Source organism: Salmo salar, chromosome 28 (genome assembly GCF_965601325.2).
Source record: "Salmo salar chromosome 28, fSalSal1, whole genome shotgun sequence".
Taxonomy (NCBI): domain Eukaryota; kingdom Metazoa; phylum Chordata; class Actinopteri; order Salmoniformes; family Salmonidae; genus Salmo; species Salmo salar.
Genome location: NC_138318.1, coordinates 15136450 through 15154417, shown reverse-complemented (window position 1 = coordinate 15154417; position 17968 = coordinate 15136450). Strand labels below are relative to the sequence as shown.

The window sequence follows — 17968 nt, the reverse complement described above, 5'->3', positions numbered from 1 at the left end:
TTTTGTCTGACTTCTACGCTAAAGTTATCAGTCAATTAAACAAAAGGTAGGCTTACAGATTTAGTATGAAAATGTATCATTTTATTTCTGTTATCAACGATGAACCTTATTAGTACGTAACAATATAAACAATTACATTTGGCAATAAACAAGTTACTTTATTTAATGCTTCATAATTTGCCCTTATATCTTTGATATAAATGTATCATTTTCTGTACATCTTAACATAGAATTCCTATAATTTAAATGAATCATTGCAGTTAAATCACACACATGAAGTTACCAAAATAGCACTTTACACAAATATGTTACAAATATGACACCAACACACACAAAAGGAGCATAACCATCTCTGCCTTGAGAACAAGGAAGAACAAATTTAACTTGGCAGGAAAATGTAAAATATCTTTAAGAGTAACTTAGTTCAACAGTTAAATTAAACAAATGTATTTGAATGTTAATAAATAAATAAGAAAACGTAATACACATTATATACAGAAATAAATGATCAAATGAACTTTAAGTCACTGTAGGTAAGTTATACTAACTATTAAAGTATAAATCATAATTATCTTCAATACCGTTTTGAAATACAATTATTTGATGCTGGTTTATTCAACTTCAAGTCTATAATGTGTACATTGATGGGGCATTTCTATCTGTTGCCTTCGGTATTTCACTACAATTGTCAAGTACACCTTTTCATTTCCGAGAAATCATCAAAAAAGCAATACATCTATCTGCACACGGAAAGAAAGAGCAGGAAATAATAATGGCTGAGTTTTGGCTGTTTGCACATATACGATCTACATAATGGAATCTCCTGTGTCTCATTAGAGCGAGAACAATAGGAATAGAAGTTGGCCTTTGTAACTTTGTAACAGTCTCCCACTCAGTGCTCTGCATGCTGTTTGAAGTTGATCACAAGACAGGAGCTGGAATCAAAGGCACTCAGCATGGCCTGGGAATTCTCTCTACCCTCATCCTTTCTCTATTTCTCCTCTTTATCATCCCATATATCTCTATCCACATAATATATATACACATACACAGTGCCTTCAGAAAGTATTCACACCCATTGACTGTTACAGCTGAATTTTAAACTATTTGGATTTTTGTCACTGGTCTACACACAATACCCCATAATGTCAAAGTGGAATTATGTTTTTCACCATTTTTACCAATTAATACAAAATGAAAAGCTGAAATGTCTTGAGTCAATAAATATTCAACCCTTTTGTTATGGAAAGCCTAAATAAGTCAGGAGTAAAAATTTGCTAAACAAGTCACATAATAAGTTGCATGGACTCACTGCGTGCAGTAATAGTGTTTACCATATTTTTTGAATGACTACCACATCTCTGTACCCCACACACACAATTCATTATATTTAAAGGTCCCTGAGTCGGGCAGTGAATTTCAAACACAGATTCAACCACAAAGACCAGGGAGGTTTTCCAATGCCTGGCAAAGAAGGTCACCTATTGGTAGATGGGTAAAATTGAATATCCCTTTGAGCATGGTGAAGTTATTAATTACACTTTTGATGGTGCATCAGTACAACCAGTCACTACAAAGATACAGGTATCCTTCCTAACTCAGTTTCCGGAGAGGAAGGAAACCGCTCAGGGATTTCACCATGAGGCCAATGACTTTCAAACAGTTACAGAGTTTAATGGCTGTGATAGGAGAAAACTTAGCATGGATCAACAACATTGTAGTTACTCCACAATACTAACCTAATTGACAGAGTGAAAAGAAGGAAGTCTGTACAGAATACAAACATTCCAAAACATGCATCCTGTTTGCAACAAGGCACTAAAGCAATTAACTTTTTGTCCTGAATACAAAGTGGTATGTTTGTGGCAAATCCAATACAACACATTACTGAGTACCACTCTCCATTATTTTCAAGCATAGCGGTGGCTGCTTCATGTTATGGGCATGCTTGTAATCGTTAAGGACTAGGGAGTTTTTCTGTATAAAAAAAGAAACTGACTGGAGCTAAGCACATGCAAAATCCTAGAGGAAAAGCTGGTTCAGTCTGCTTTCCTCCAGATACTGGGAGATGAATTCACCTTTCAGCAAGACAATAACCTAAACACGTGGCCAAATCTACACTGGAGTTGCTTACCAAGAGTACAGTGAATGTTCCTGAGTGGCCGAGTTACAGTTTTGACTTAAATCTACTTGAAACTCTATGTCAAGACATGAAAATGGTTGTATAGCAATGCTCAACAACCAATTTGACAGAGCTTGAAGAATTTAAAAAATAATAATTGGAACATTTTTCCCAATCCAGGTATTGAAAGCTCTTAGAGTCCTACCCAAAAAGACTCACAGCTGTAATCGCTGCCAAAGGTGATCCTACAAAATATTGACTCAGGGGTATAAATACTTATGTAAATGAGATATTTCTGTATTTCATTTTCAATACATTTGTAAACATTTCTTAATGCATGTTTTCACTTTGTCATAATTGGGTATTGTATGTAGATGGTTGAAAAATATTTATTCCGGCTGTAACACAAAAAGTCAAGGGGTATGAATACTTTCTGAAGGCACGGTGTGTGTATACACACACACACACACACACACACACACACACTTTTTTTCCTGAAATCATCCTTTATCCATCTCTCCTCTATCCATTTCTCCTCTCTGCCTTTCCATTTCTACCATGTATTACTGCATCCTCTGCTATTCATTTCTCTCATCCTCAACCCATCTCTACCTCAGCTTGGAACGTCAGGGAAACTTGGAGTTGGATTTCCTCTAACATGAAGTCACAGTTGCTAATGCTATTTGGTTTGTAAATTGGGTGGCAATGCATGACGAAAATCATTTGTTTCTATGTGTTTTTGTTTGTGTGTATATGCGTACTTGTGCGTGCCTTGATCAGTCCCCTAGTTCCCTCCTCAGCAGTACTCCTCTCTTTGCGGATCCGGCAGGTCATTCAGGTCCAGAAACACTGAAGCATTGGACAGCTTCCTTCCATTACTGGACAAGTCCAGCAATTCCTCTGCTGTGCAGCCTGAGCTGGGTACTGAGCTGATGTACATGTCCCACACCTGTTCCACATGTCCAACTTGTCCCACCCCAACCCCTGGTCCAGACTCCAGCTCCAGAAGCTTCTGCTTGATCTTCAGGTTCTTCTCGATGTTCCTGCGCTTGTGTTTGAACTCCAGGATGGTCTTGGTGTAGCGGTTGATGATGGTTACCGAGGAGGCCATGCAGGCTGTGAACGAGCTCCACGCCAGGCTAGATAGATAGATAGATAGAGAGATAGATAGATAGAGAGAATGAATAATAATAATAAGGAGATGAACAGAAACATTTACACGTCAAAGTCCAATCTTTATTGGCAGGTGCATAGAAGTGGACTGGTAGAGAGGGAGATTAAATAAAAAAAACTCAAAATGAATTTTTTTCAAGCGATTTAAAAACCTTTCTCTCTGTGTGTGTGTGTGTGTGTGTGTGTGTGTGTGTGTGTGTGTGTGTGTGTGTGTGTGTGTGTGTGTGTGTGTGCTTACATGTATGACCAGCTGTAGTCCCATGTCTGAGGCTTCCAGTCCTCTGGCCCCACACTGACTGTCAGCTGGAAGGCTGTAGTGAACATCATGTGGGCCACCATGCCGAGTAGACCTGGAAAGTCAAGTAAAAAAAAAAACATCTCAGTCACGTACATGCATTTCTTGGAACAACGTTGTCGATTTGCTAAACAGAGTCCACAAGACACAGAACTCTGTAAATGCGTTTTCAAAATGGAGTTGCCTTCTCAAAACATAAATACATTCATCTAAACTAGATTATAATGTAAAAATTGCTAATATATTGATAAAAAGAACACGACTGTCTGCAAAAAGATTAACGCAACCATACTTCTCTCTCGAGTCCAGGCAGACAAAACAGAAAGTTCCAGTAGATCAATACATATTCTTTGCTGTCACTAAATCATGATGATCAAAATTGAAAGTACATCTATCCAATGGTGCAGAATTATGGGCAATTACTCTCCTTTTATCCATATTTCACCAAACAATTTCATACACATCAAATCAAATATTATTCCAGATAAAAATAAATAAAAAGCACACTGTGCAGGATTCGTTCATCTGTATCACCACAATCCAAATTCATGTATTCAATACATACGCTGGTTTCCTCACAGTTTTGTAGACTTTTCATTGGCGCACAGAAACACAATCCACAATAGAAATAAGGAAAGGTGAATACAAATGGAGGAACACAACTGATATGAATGTACAGTATAGGCCTCAATCCACACCAAAGCAAAGCTCTAAAATGGAAGGTCACAACATTGGAGATGACGATTTAGGAGTAACCCAAAGTTACTCCTATTCTCTGAATATCTGCATGTCTGCAATATTTAAATGAATGAAACTGATGGGATGATTTAGAATTGTGTGTAGTAGTATTTACTGATTGCCGGAAATAGTGAAAACAATTGCACACATTTCTCTTCTGATGAAAACAATGTGAAAATATTCGGCGAACACTGTATTTACTGCTGACATTTGTATTTAAAGATTAGCAAAAGATGGTCTAAGATGTGCGAGCAAGGTAAAAAGGCAAGAACATTATCAGAAGTTATGTAAATGTATTTAAGCATTTGATCATTGCTGTTTTGCTATAGATACATTTCAGCGCAGATCCCAAAATATCGTGAACACCATTGGGAAAACTGTAAACTAGTCTAGCGCTGTAGAACAGAGCATTACAGAGAAGTGTGTGAAGTTCCATTCTTCACCACTGGGAGACAATGTTGAGCTATAATGGAACCGACCGTAGTCCTTGAGCGCTACAGTGTGCAGACATTTCTTCCATCCCAGCACAAACACACCAGATTCAGCGACACTAATCCTAATCCTAAAGTCTTTGATGATGAGTTGATAGTTGAATCATGTGTGTTAGTGCTTGGCTGGAACAAAACCCTAACTGCCCCTGTAGCAGCTCTCCTAGATGAGAGTTAGAAACCACTGGATTAGAGCACTTGGTTAAGCAGAGAAGAGTTGTGCCAGTGTATGGGATTGGCAGAATGACCACTTAACTGGCCTGTTGGCTAATTTGGAGTCATGCTGCATACAATTGTAATTCTGCTCTCTTTCCCTCTCTCCGCCAAAACCTCCAGTCTCTTTCCCTCTCTGCAAATCCTTGCCAGTAAACGGTGGCAGGTAGCCTAACGGTTAGAGAGGCGAGCCAGCAACCAAAGGGTTGCCAGTTCGAATCCTGGGTCCAATGGGAAAAATCTGCCGGGAAATGAGCTGGCAACCACCTCTCTGCCAATCTTTATCTCTTTCTCCCAAGCACAGCTCAGTCACCCAATCAAGAGATCAAGATTCTTTCCAGATATCCACCCACTCAGTCGACCCCAATGGCATGGAGAATATAGCCTACAACTTTTAATATCTGCGGCACAGGGCTGGAGTGATCCTTCTCCCTGGGATTACCCACTGTCTCCCTCCATGGGTCTCCAGGGAATGTGCGTCCTGGGGTCACTCTCTCTCTGTCACTGTCTCTGGTGTATTCATTCCATGGATAGAGAACAGAAGATCATAGGTTTGAATCTCACTGACGCTGTGTCACTGTAAAAAGTAAATGTGTTAGCATGATTAAAAAAAGTTTATCCAAAATAAGATAGCATTGTTTTTAAAAGTCATATTGAAATTTGCACTTTTGTTCTCAGAACGTTTAAATAAACGTTCCGTTTTACCGGTCAGGAAACTTATGCCTTTGTTCCCACAACCAATGTGAAATCAAAAACATATGTTCTCAAAACTTCCAAGGAACCAAATGTGCTAGCTGGGAAGTGTTTACATGACTATTGCATACTAGGCCTACTGCCATAATCCGTTTAATATCTAATTATTAGTGTGCATGTAAACGTACTGCGTCTTCCGTCCATCACACTCAGAACTTCCTTCAGGCAGCACCTCTACTAGTACACAACTTTATGTTCCCTCCCTAAAACTAAGCCAGGCTTATTTCCCAGAGTGGTGGGTGAACCAAGCTGAAATTTTGGAGTAATTGTTCTCTTCTTGATAATGGTAAAGTATAAAGTTAAATCACCCATATGTGCTGTTTGTGCAAAGACAAAAACCTCTCTCTTTCTCTCTCTCCCCTCCACACCCCCCTCTCTCTATCTCCTTTCACCCCACGCCACCCCCGCTCTTTCCCTCCTTACTCCCTCTCTCCCAGTCTAGCCTGGCCTGAAGGAGCAATAGGTCAATAACCGAAAGGTTGCCGGATCGAATCTTTGAGCTAACAAGGTAAAAATCTGTTGAGGCAGACGGTTAACCCACTGTTCCCCGGGCGCCGATGATGTTGATTAAAGCAGCCCCCCGCACCTCTCTGATTCAGAGGGGTTGGGCTAAATGCGGAAGATGCATTCAATTGTACAACTGACTAGGTATCCCCCTTTCCTTCTCCATACACCCCCATTATAAAAAAGTTGAATAATGGTTTGTCTGGCCTCTAGCATTCTTCTGGAAATCATTACAACAAGATGCTGAGCTAGGTAAACTGTGTAAGCCTCTCTATAAACTATATTAACACATTAAAAACAGGAACAACAGTAAACCCTTTTATTGATTACATTTGTTGTTTGTAAGCAGGACAGGATAACTCCCCTGAGATGAGACTGTTTTTTTTTTGGCAAACAATTTAATTGGGTTTTTAAATGTCTGTTAAATCAGTGGTTGATTTGAGGTGGCTTGGTCATCCATTCCATTAAAGGGGGACATAAAATAAAGAGTTTCTTGCCATTTCATTATTCCCTCTTGGTCCTTTTCTGCAAACCAAACGATCGCAAATGACTTGGATGCAAGACTGAGGTTTGGATGACAGATAGGATAGCTAACATCCACTCAGACATTATCGTCTGGTTTCCCGGATCCAGATTAAGCCTACTCCTGGATTGACGAGTGTTTGAGCATAGACCAGGAGCAGGCAAACCAGCTCCGTGGTTCCAGAGTCTACTCTAGACCATCACTTATCCAACAGAACACTGAAGCCTTGTGTCTGCAGAAGGCAAGTGCTCCTCTAATAACCAACATCCATCCACTAGGACCAGATCAATACTAATCCAGACAAAACTAGACCAGCCGTCTGAAAAAGACAAATGCTCCTTGGGTGGAAACAGCCACATAGGAAGAGTAGCCCAGTCTGCAGCCCCATAGATAGCAGTGAGCTGTTTTAGCTGCCTAAAGCTGCCAGTGTGAAGACCGTGTTGATCTGCAGGGTTTCTATTGTCCCAGTCAGGAACAAAAGGTTGAGACACAAACTAACCATTGTTCTAACCCTAACCGAAAACAGTGAGGAAAGGAGAAAAGGGACTGACTCAATAGCAAGAAGCACACGCATACGTGCAAACAAAAAAAACATGTAAAGTATGTTGTTACCTGACAGGACAGTGAATATGGCAGCAAAGGCGTTGAGTTTGAGGCCGTCGATGACGTTTCCTAAGTGACACGCCTCTATGGACATGAGGATGCCTCCGGTGGCCAGGAGGAGAATATACAGACATTCTGAAACGATACACAGCCACAGCACTCCTACACACAGAGAGAGAGAGAGAGAGAGAGAGCGAGAGAGAGATAGAGAGAGAGAGGGGATTGCAAGAGGGTGGGGGAGGTTAGGTGACCCCATCACCCATATCATTAACCTTCACTGTCACAGAGAAGATGCATCTGTCTCTAAGACAGACACACACGCCGCACACCACACCACACACACACACCACTTGACCTACACTCGCTGCCTGGGCTATGGATGGTGGGTGAATGGTCCTTGATATGGGCTATGGATGGTGGGTGAATGGTCCTTGAAATGACCACGGAGGGTAAAACTTTACATTAAGTTGCCCCTATTACTATGTAACTACACAGTAGTAACAAAATAGTTAAACGGTAGTTACATTGGTATTACTATGCCCAGTGACACAAGCCTACCAGATGAGCTAAATGCCTTCTATGCTTGCTTCGAGGCAAGCAACACTGAACCATGCATGAGAGCCCCAGCTGTTCCGGACGACTGTGTGATCTGGCTCTTTATAGCCGATGTGAGTAAGATCTTTAAACAGGTTAACATTCGTAAGGCCGCCGGGCCAGACAGAATACCAGGACGCATACTCAGAGCATTCACTGACAATTTCAACCTATCCCTGACCTGGTCTGTAATACCAACTTGTTTCAAGCAGACCACTCTGCCCAAGAACACCAATCAACACCATCATCCCAGACACCCTCGATTTACTCCAATTCGCATACTGCCCCAACAAATGCACAGATGACACAATCGCTATTGCACTCTACACTGCCATCACCCACCTGGACTAAAGGAATACCTATGTAAGAATTCTGTTCATTGACTACAGCTCAGCATTCAACACCATAGTCCCCTCCAAGCTCAAGACCGTGGGACTGAACACCTCCCTCTGCAACTGGATCCTGGACTTCCTGACGGGCTGCCTAGGCGGTAGTATGGCAACAACACATACGCCACGCTGACCACCAACACGGGTGCCGCTCAGGGGTGTGTGTTAAGTCCCCTCCTGTACTCCCTGTTCACCCACGACTGCATGGCCATGCATAACTCCAACACCATTATTTAGTTGACGACACGACGGGGGTAGGACTGATCACAGATGGCAATGAGGCAACCTATAGGGAGGAGGTCATAGCCCTGGCAGTGTGGTGCCAGGACAACAACCTCTCCCTCAACGTCAGCAAGACAAAGGAGCTGATCGTGGACTACAGGAAACAAAGGGTCGACCACACCCCCATCCACATCGATGGGGCTGTAGTGGAGCGGATCTAGAGCTTCAAGTTACTGGTTGTCCACATCACTAAGGAATTAACATGGTCCACACACACCCACACAGTTGTGAAGAGGGCACGACAGCGCCTCTTCCACCCCAGAAGGCTGAAAAGTTTTGGAATGGGCCCACGTGGTACGGCCACTGCAAGGCACCCGACTGCAAGGCGCTACAGAGGGTGTTGAGTACGGCCCAGTACATCACTTGGGCCGAGCTCCCTGCCATCCAGGACCTCCTTACCAGGCAGTGTCAGAGGAAGGCCCAAAAAATTGTCAAAGATTCCAGCCACAAAAGCCATAGACTGTTCTCTCTGCTACTTCACGGCAAGCGGTAACAGTGCACCAAGTATGGAACAAACAGGACCCTGAACAGCTACCCCCAAGCCATGAGACTGCTATACAAGACTGCTAAATAGGTCATCAAAATGTTTTACCATTTAAATCTGCATTGTTGGAAAAAGATCCGTAAGTGAAAAGGTCCCGTAAGTAAGCATTTCACTGTTAGTCTACACCTGTTGTTTACGAAGCATGTGACAAATAAAATTGGATTTGATTGATTTGAGCAATACCTATGTAACTACTATGCTGTTACTATGCTGTTACTACAGTTATATTACTGTGTAGTCATATAGTAATAAGGGGCAACTTATAATAAATAATAAATCCATGTTATTACTAACCAATTACAGTGTAATTACATAGATTATAACACTGTTAGCTACTTTGCTATAAGACCTGTAGAATGTTAAGTGCTGCCAACCACAGTTACAATGTTTAAGTTAAAAGTAGGCCTAGAACTCGGTTAATAATTTAATTTATTCTTCTCTCTTAGTGATAGAGCAATCCTTTTTACTTGTTCCGACCAAATTCTTCAATGGTATTGGTATTTATTAGGATCCCCATCAGCCGCCGCAAAAGCAGCAGCTACTCTTCCTGGGGTCGTCATGGGATTTCAATGATTAATCAAAGGTGTTCATTTAAAATTTCACGGCAGGATCAAGATGCATATTAAAAAGATGAAGGTAGCCTGTGATTTATGCAAATGAATCTAACGTATGTGTCTCTTTCACATTTCGTTTTTTTTTGTTTGTCTAGCTGAGAGTATCCCTTTAGCTATTTCAATAACTTCAATGTCCTAACCAACATATCCCCCATCACAAAAGCACACAGAAAGGTATGGACTTATTGGATGAAATCAAATCATAAAACCAACAAGGGCCCTATGGAAGTAAGTCATAATAATGCCCATTTTGGGCAGAGAGGCAGAGGCAGTGACATAGGACTCAATTGAGTTCACAATTGGACATGTTTAATCACATCTCTCAGGTAAATAGGTAAATAGAACAGGTGAAGGTACAACCAAACCACAATCAGTTTCGGGTGTCTGTCATTCTCATTCTGTCAGTGTCACAGGAAGATTTAATTCCAGCCAGTGCGTGTGTCTGGTCTTGTCCTGTTAGGAAGCTATTCAACAGTCTTTCGTGTGGTACTGAATTAGGCACGGACAGGTTGTATGTTTGTGTGTGAATGATGGATGTCTGATTGGCAGTGTGAGACGCTATCTATTCATCCTCTCTCTTTCTATCTATCCTCTTTGAAGCCCTATAGAAGTCCAAACTCTGCTGGATTTGAATGAGTGACTACAGCATGGATAACACACCAGATGATACTGATCAACTGCTTCTCAGGACCTAGATCAGCAGAATCAGGTGTGTTAATGCTGGGCAGGAACAAAAGCCTGCAATCACAGTAGCTCCCCAGGACAACGCAGTGTTTCTACTCTTCTTAAATGCTGTTAGATTTGCACTTTTCAATTGACACATCCAAATAATCCTTAAGGATAACTTAAATCTCAGTTGAGCCCTGCATGTGAACCTACTCCAGGATTATTAAGGGACTGGGTTCAATTTTCACCTTTTGAGCTGCACTTGCAATTCCTGATATAAGAGATGACTGGAATCTTGATAAAAATAAAACAAATTTAGCCATTCACAGATGCATAGCAAATTGTGTTAATAACACATCAATTACAATCTAATAACATGTTACTACACAAAACCTACCTCTTTCATGTGAGGGTGTGACATAAATGAAACTTCTGCAGATTTCACCTGAAATAGAATATCCCACAAAATCAAACACAATACAGTCAAACACTCAGTCATCATATTTCTAATGTGGCTAAAGCCGTGTAGTCTTTTGCACCATCCCTGTTGAAACACACCTGATTCTACTACTCTGCAGGACGTTTTTCAGGTGTGAAAAGCCTGCATTCGTAGCATACCCAGCAGCTCTTCGAGACGAGTGTTGGCCACCCCAGTGACACAAGATTTAGACCAAACATATTGAATTTCCATCCTATTCTCACACTGTCGCGCAGACTATTTTATGGCACAATTACGAGACGGTAAAAATCAGTAGGCTATTTCATCCATTCTGTTCAGAATTTATCAGTATTTCTGCCATAATGGGTATTTCTGCCATAAATCCCAAATGGCGCTAGAGGCATCACTACAGACACCATGCCTTCGATTCGAGGCAACACAACCGGCCGTGACTGGGAGTCCCATAGGGCGGCGCACAATTGGCCCAGCGTCGTCCGGGTGTGGCCGGTGTAGGTCGTCATTGTAAATAAGATTTTGTTCTTAACTGACTTGCCTAGTTAAATAAAAGTTAAATATTATATATATATATATATATTTTTTAATCCGATGACCGGTCAGCAACAGCTATCAGTTCTAAAATATATTGTTCGGTCTATTGTTACAACTGTCGATGTAATTTCTCACGCTTGACATTCTTGCTCTCGTTGAATGTAATCTTGCACTTAGGCTATCCAATATTTTTGAAGGAACGGGTAATTTCAGAGAAGGACACTGTAATTCTATCAATAGCTCCAAATACCCTTCACATGCAATGCACGCAACTTTGTCACAGTTAACCAAGCTGGGATTGTTTAATTTTTTATTTAATTTTTTCATGAATGATATATAGGCCTACCTATTGATTCTTGAAAAAAATATAATTTAAACATGCCTCATGAGTTTAGTTTAACTGTCGTATCCCATCAGAACCCACATTATAAACAGATTTCATTTACCCCAACGTGTGTAATTTAAATGTAAACAACATCCTCGAAACATGTTGTTGATATCATGAATATCATGAAGCCCTTGCTTCCATAATAGCCCTGTCTATGAATTTGAGAGTGGTTAAATTTCCCCTACCCCATCCCTCAGCTATTTAATTAACAAAACGTTATTATTGTTTGAATTTCAGATTTCAACTTTAAAGTAAACAGTAAAATGAAAAACATATTACCTAATACAGCTCACATAACAACTATGGACATTTCATTTCTCCCAAAAGACAATAAAAAATACATAGGCATAGCCTACACATTTGCATCGTCCATGATTCTGAGAACCCAATTATAACCTTCCATTTAAAAACGAGGCTATTTCCTTCATGTCTATACATGCGTGCAGGTGGGTCACAGCGCGGCGTGCGAAAAAGTTATCTTCTCTTACCTGGTTCAAGACAACTGGAAACTTGCGGGGAAAAAACAAGATACACCCGAAATAAAAACAACATTTTGACCGGTCATCCAACTCGGAATTCCAAGTTGGAAACTCCGTCCGGAAGTGAAGATCACTGACGTTATGATTTGACCTTGTTTTTTCCCAGAGTTTACAGTTGTCGTGAAAGCACCATCTTTCTCTCTCTTACCTGTCATATTGACGTTCTCCTCGCACGAAAACCAGATCCCGGTGTGGAACTTCCTCATAATGTACTTGTCCTCGCCGGACTCCCAGATGTACTGGACCAGTCTGCTGTCGTTAATGTTCGAGCTGTTGAACCTGATACAGAACGACTGTTTCGTGGTGACCGGTCCGGTACAGAAAGGTTTTGCAACTTTCCGTGTCCCCTCGCACCAGTAGCTGGTAGTCAACGCAGACACGGCTAGAATCAGCGCGAGGAAGTTCAAGGTAAGAGCCAGGGATACCCTCCGCTGCCGATCTATCCCTCCCATAATGGCAAACGGGAATGGGAGACGCACTTAACCCCAACGTTCAACACAATGTTTGGCGACTTCTCCTCAGATCCTCAGGTTATCCGGCTTTCCGATAATATATCCGCGGGCAATTCCAGCTGCGCGAGACTCCTGCATGCGGAGCCAATCCTCAGATATGCTCTTTTGAGAGTCTGATACTCTCACATTGTAGCTACCCCTCCTCTCCCTCCTTTCTAGTGTCTCTCTCTCTCTCCTCCTACCCGTCTGTCTGTATCCTAGTTGAGTCAGTCTGTCTAGTCAACCACACACACGAGAGGACAGTCAATGAGTGTAATGTAGTTTACAAAGTTCGATTAGGAAGGCTGGTCTAACTGGCTCTTCACTTTTTATTCATCTAGTGAGCCAACACATAATTCACATCGCTTCCTATCTCACTCATCAACATAGCAGGCATGTATAAGGTAGTAACGTTACCTCAACAGCATAGCCGGTATTTATAGGGTAGCATTTATAATGTTAGCTCATTAGCGTAGCAGGCATTTATTTGGTAATGATTATAATGTTACCTCGTCAGCGTAGCAGGTGTCTATGGTAGTGTCTATAATGTAACCTCGTCAGCGTAGCAGGTGTCTATGGTAGTGTCTATAATGTTACCTCGTCAGCGTAGCATCACGTCTTTCCTCCTCCTTTACTATTAGCAAGTGTGAGGAATGTCATTCACCTATTAACTTCAGCCAATGAGCATGGCACTCTAAGGAAATTCCACCATGCTTGCTGATTAACTAGTGCAATAATCACTTTCCTTTCTTTCAACCAATGGGCATAACTCTAGGAGAGTATTTATATGTCAACTCAAACCTTGTGTCCCACTTGATGTTTTGCAGAAACCAGGGCGGGGGGGGGGTTCCACACACTCACACTCCTACACACTCAGTCACATCAAAACCAGATTCATTACCTCAAATAATGACAGTAATGTGTCCATTTGGCCTCTCTCCACCGCTCTTTCTCTCTCCATCTTTCCTTCACTCTCTCTCCGCTCATTTGTAACCTCTGGTCTGTGGCCTACACTCTCACTGCCACACATAACAGAATCCTCCCGCCTGGTGTGTATGTGGAGCCTACCAGTTCCTCTTCATCTCTACAGGGGTTTTGAGATAATTAGGCTCCAGTCAGTCAGTCTATGGATCTGACACATCTTTGATGCTTATTTCCCCAGCAGCCTCACAGCCAGGTTGAATCTGGTGAGTCAGTTAGTTAGTTAACCTCCTACAGCACAGCAGGTATAATCAATGAGAAAGGAAAAATACTATACCCACATCCAACTTGTTCAGGCGCTGGACAGAAACCAATGTAAGGGATTGAGGAATGTCTGCAAATTTGATATGTGATTTAAAAAGCTACTACTATTCCATTTGATACTTCAATAAGTACAGAGGACAGGTGGTTAGATGAACTCGGGGCATGTGGGTCAAAACAGTCCATTGCAGTATATATGGCTAGGTAGAAACTATTAAATATGTGAACCTGAGCCTGTGGTTGGGCTATGTAGATAAAGAAACCCGTGACTGTCTTCAGGTTCTGTCTCCAGTTTGATCTCCAGTCGCAACCAAAATGATTGGCACCCTTGCTAAAGATGAGCAAAAAAAACGTTATAAAATAAATAATACAAACACTGAGCTATATTGTATGCTCCAAAAATGTATTCGAATTGCTCGAATTGCTCAGAGAAAGAGATTTTGTTTAACAAATCATCTTTTCAAAATGATTGGCACCCCGGTGTTCAATACTCCGGCACCCTCCCCTTGCGAGGATAACGGCACTGAGTGTAACAGTATAGCTTCCATCCCTCTCCTCACCCCAACCTGGGCTTAAACCAGGGACCCTCTGCACACATCAACAACTGACCCCCACGAAGCATCGTTACCTATCGCTCCACATAAGCCATTATCCTTGCAAGGGGAGGGTACAAACGGGGGTGACAATAGTTTTGACCCCCATCTTTTTGAGATGTTTTTCTTCTCAAACAAAATATTTTTCTCTGAGCCATTTTATTAGTATAAAACAATTTAAGTTACCAATTTTTTTCGTTGCTCAGTATTTGTATTATTTATTTGATATAGTCTTTTTTGCTCATCTTTATCAATCGTGCTAATAATTTGGTCATGAGTCCTAGGGCTGTGGCGGTCATGAAATTTTGTCAGCCAGTGATTGTCAAGCAAATAGCTGCCGGTCTCACGGTAATTGACCGTTAATCAGTCCCTCCAGGATTCTGCGATTCTGCGACCGCATAATACAATGCAAAATCAACCAAAATCAACCAATCAGTTCATATTATGCGAGAGCTCACAATGTTGATCAATCCCCTCACTTTTAGTGCATAAAATTGTCCAATCGAATGCGGGTTCCTAATTTTGACCAATTACTGCACTGTTACTGTGGAAAATGGGCCAATCTAACCACACGTCAACAACGTTTTTTTCCCCCCTGGCCTGTCTGTGTTTTCACGTGCGAAGATGATGGGTGATTGTTGATGGCTGACAGGCAGTACAATGAATAGAAATCAATCTCATTTGCCAGCAAAAATAATGTGCGAAACAATTTTCAAATGTTTTTGGAAACAAGAGAAAGTCGACAACAGTAACTTCGAATCAGCAAAGCATATGAGAATGTCAGAACAGTTCCCACAGCAGTGGCAGATCACCATGACTGAAGTGGTAGCAGCGAAGACTGTGGCAAGCGCTGAAAGAATCAAGGTGAGTGGCGTTTTATCCAAACTTTTACTCCGCTACCCTTGGCTTTAGTAGGGTGATCGGCACTCTGCTCTCCCAAGTCTGTCTTTGGAGAGCGCTGCTCAAAGCACTGAGTGCAATTTGTCAGCTTTGCCGTTTCAAACTCTATAAAACTTAATACGGATCACGAAAGCACAATCTTTCTGGATTTAAAAAAATTGTAATACTGTTTTAAAAGTACATATCAACCACAATACACTATTTTTAAGTTCAGTTTTTTATCTCCCTTACGACCCTTTCAGGAAAAAAAATCACAATCAAGTATTTTGAAGACAACTTATGCGAAATAATTATCGATCCTCAAATGGAAAGCGATTGATCAGCTTTGAATATATTAGTTTTTTTAGAGAGAGTGTCACAGGGGTCGTGGAATGGAGACCAAGAGGCAGCGTGGATAGTGCTCATTCTTAATCTTTAATGAAGACACTTTAACCAAAAAACAACAAAAATGACCAACAACAGTCCTGTCAGGTACAATGACTAAAACGGAAAACAACTACCCACAAACCCCAAAGGATAACAGGCTGCCTAAGTATGGCTTCCAATCAGAGACAACGAAAGACACCTGCCTCTGATTGGAAACCATACCCGGCCAAACATGGAAAAACAACACATAGAAATAGAAAACTAGAACACTCTCACATAGAAAAAAAATAATAAACACACAAAACAACCCCCTGCCACGCCCTGACCATTTTACTATGGCAAATGACCTCTTTACCTGGTCAGGGCGTGGCAGAGAGTGTGAGTGGGAATGGAAGGTGCATCTCACGTTGATAGCAAGCCCCAAGCCTGATGGAGAAGTATGTGTGAGTGGATTATGACAGGTACTCCGACATGCTTAATTTAGAGTTATTTATGTAACTATGTTGTGATCAAATGTTGGGCTATATGATTTGATTTTGAATACATTTTAAGGCTGCATGATGTCACTAATGATGAAAGTTGCATGAAAGGCATGAGCTCTGCTTTGTTTTTTGAGCAGGCTGTACACACTTCATCATTGTCTCATTCACAATTTGACAAGCACTTGATAATGCCTTGAATGCCTGGCTTCATTCCCTTTGTGTGGCCATAATGCCCCCTAAATAAATCCATGCCTTTTGCGGCCAGTGGCCGTTGTGCCCTTGGCTGAATATAATAATTATAATTCCCTAATGATCTTCCCCAAACTTGAAACTCACTCGCTGCTTATGCATGCCAGTTAGGTTCTACACCCATTGTAAAGCGGATTAATGTGCTGCATTTTAAGATGTTATATGGCCACTTTAGTTGTGATTCAAAACATATAGGCCTTTGGGCTAGGCTACATGAGGTGTGCGACTATGATTTGATAAAGTCGCCAAAAAAAGCATGCGCTGTTTGCCTTAAGCTGGGCATCATTCACAAGTGATAATATATCATTCACAAGTGATAGTCTGATATCGTTACACATCACACTATTCTTGATTTAATCCTGTCTTTACATTTACTAAATAATATATGTGTGATTTTTTTTATTTATTTATTTGAATGGACAATTATCATGCACCTGTTTTGAAACGGGCAGCGGAAAAAATACATGTCATCTATGCAGTTAAATGCGAATGGAGGACACTTTTCTGTGGTTCATTTTCATGCCAGCCAGGTAGGCTATACTCCAGTTTCTAAAGAGAAGCAATGTGCTTAATATTAGGAAATTTGAGAAATAAATATAGGAGGTATAACGTTTCAGGTAAGACCCAAATGCAAACTGTGTTGAAGTAACAATGTTTATTACAGCAACAGGGGCAGGCAAACGACAGGTCAAGGCAGGCAGGGGTCGATAATCCAGAGTGGTGGGGCAAAGGTACAGGACGGCAGGCAGGCTCCGGTTCAGGTCAGGCAGAGGTCGGTAATCCAGAGTAGGTGCAAAGGTACTGGACGGCAGGCAGGGTCAGGGGCAGGCAGAGTGGTCAGGCAGGCAGGCTCAGAGTCCAGACAGGCAAGCGTCAAAACCAGGAGGGCAAGAAAAAGAGACTGGGGAAAAGCAGGAGCTGAGAAAAACACTAGTAGACAAGACAAACTGGCAACAGACAAGCAGAGAACACCAGTATAAATACACAGGGGATAATGGAGAAGATGGGCGACACCCGGAGGGGGGTGGAGACAATCACAAGGACAGGTGAAACAGATAAGGGTGTGACAGTAGGCCTAACCTATAGAAAGTTGATGGGATCCTCCTCTTTTTAATAGAGGCGATCACTCAGTTTTGTCACGCAAATGCATAGCCTATAGAAAGGATGTGCAACATCAGCTCATGGGCTCTCATGAAGTGTTTATATTTTCGATTACATTTGCACTGTTG

At 41.6% G+C, this 17968-nt stretch overlaps 1 protein-coding gene across 1 annotated transcript; it reads right to left on the bottom strand.

The window, feature by feature from the left end:
• Nucleotides 1-84: 84 nt before the first annotated feature.
• gsg1l2b (gsg1-like 2b) lies at nt 85-13139 on the bottom strand. Its single transcript, XM_014179557.3, has 5 exons — nt 12565-13139; nt 10899-10946; nt 7422-7574; nt 3534-3645; nt 85-3261 (listed from the first exon to the last, which is right to left on the bottom strand). The coding sequence occupies exons 1-5, from the start codon at nt 12866-12868 to the stop codon at nt 2919-2921; spliced, it is 960 nt and encodes a 319-aa protein (XP_014035032.1). The 5' UTR covers nt 12869-13139; the 3' UTR covers nt 85-2918.
• Between the last annotated feature and the right edge of the window lie 4829 nt (nt 13140-17968).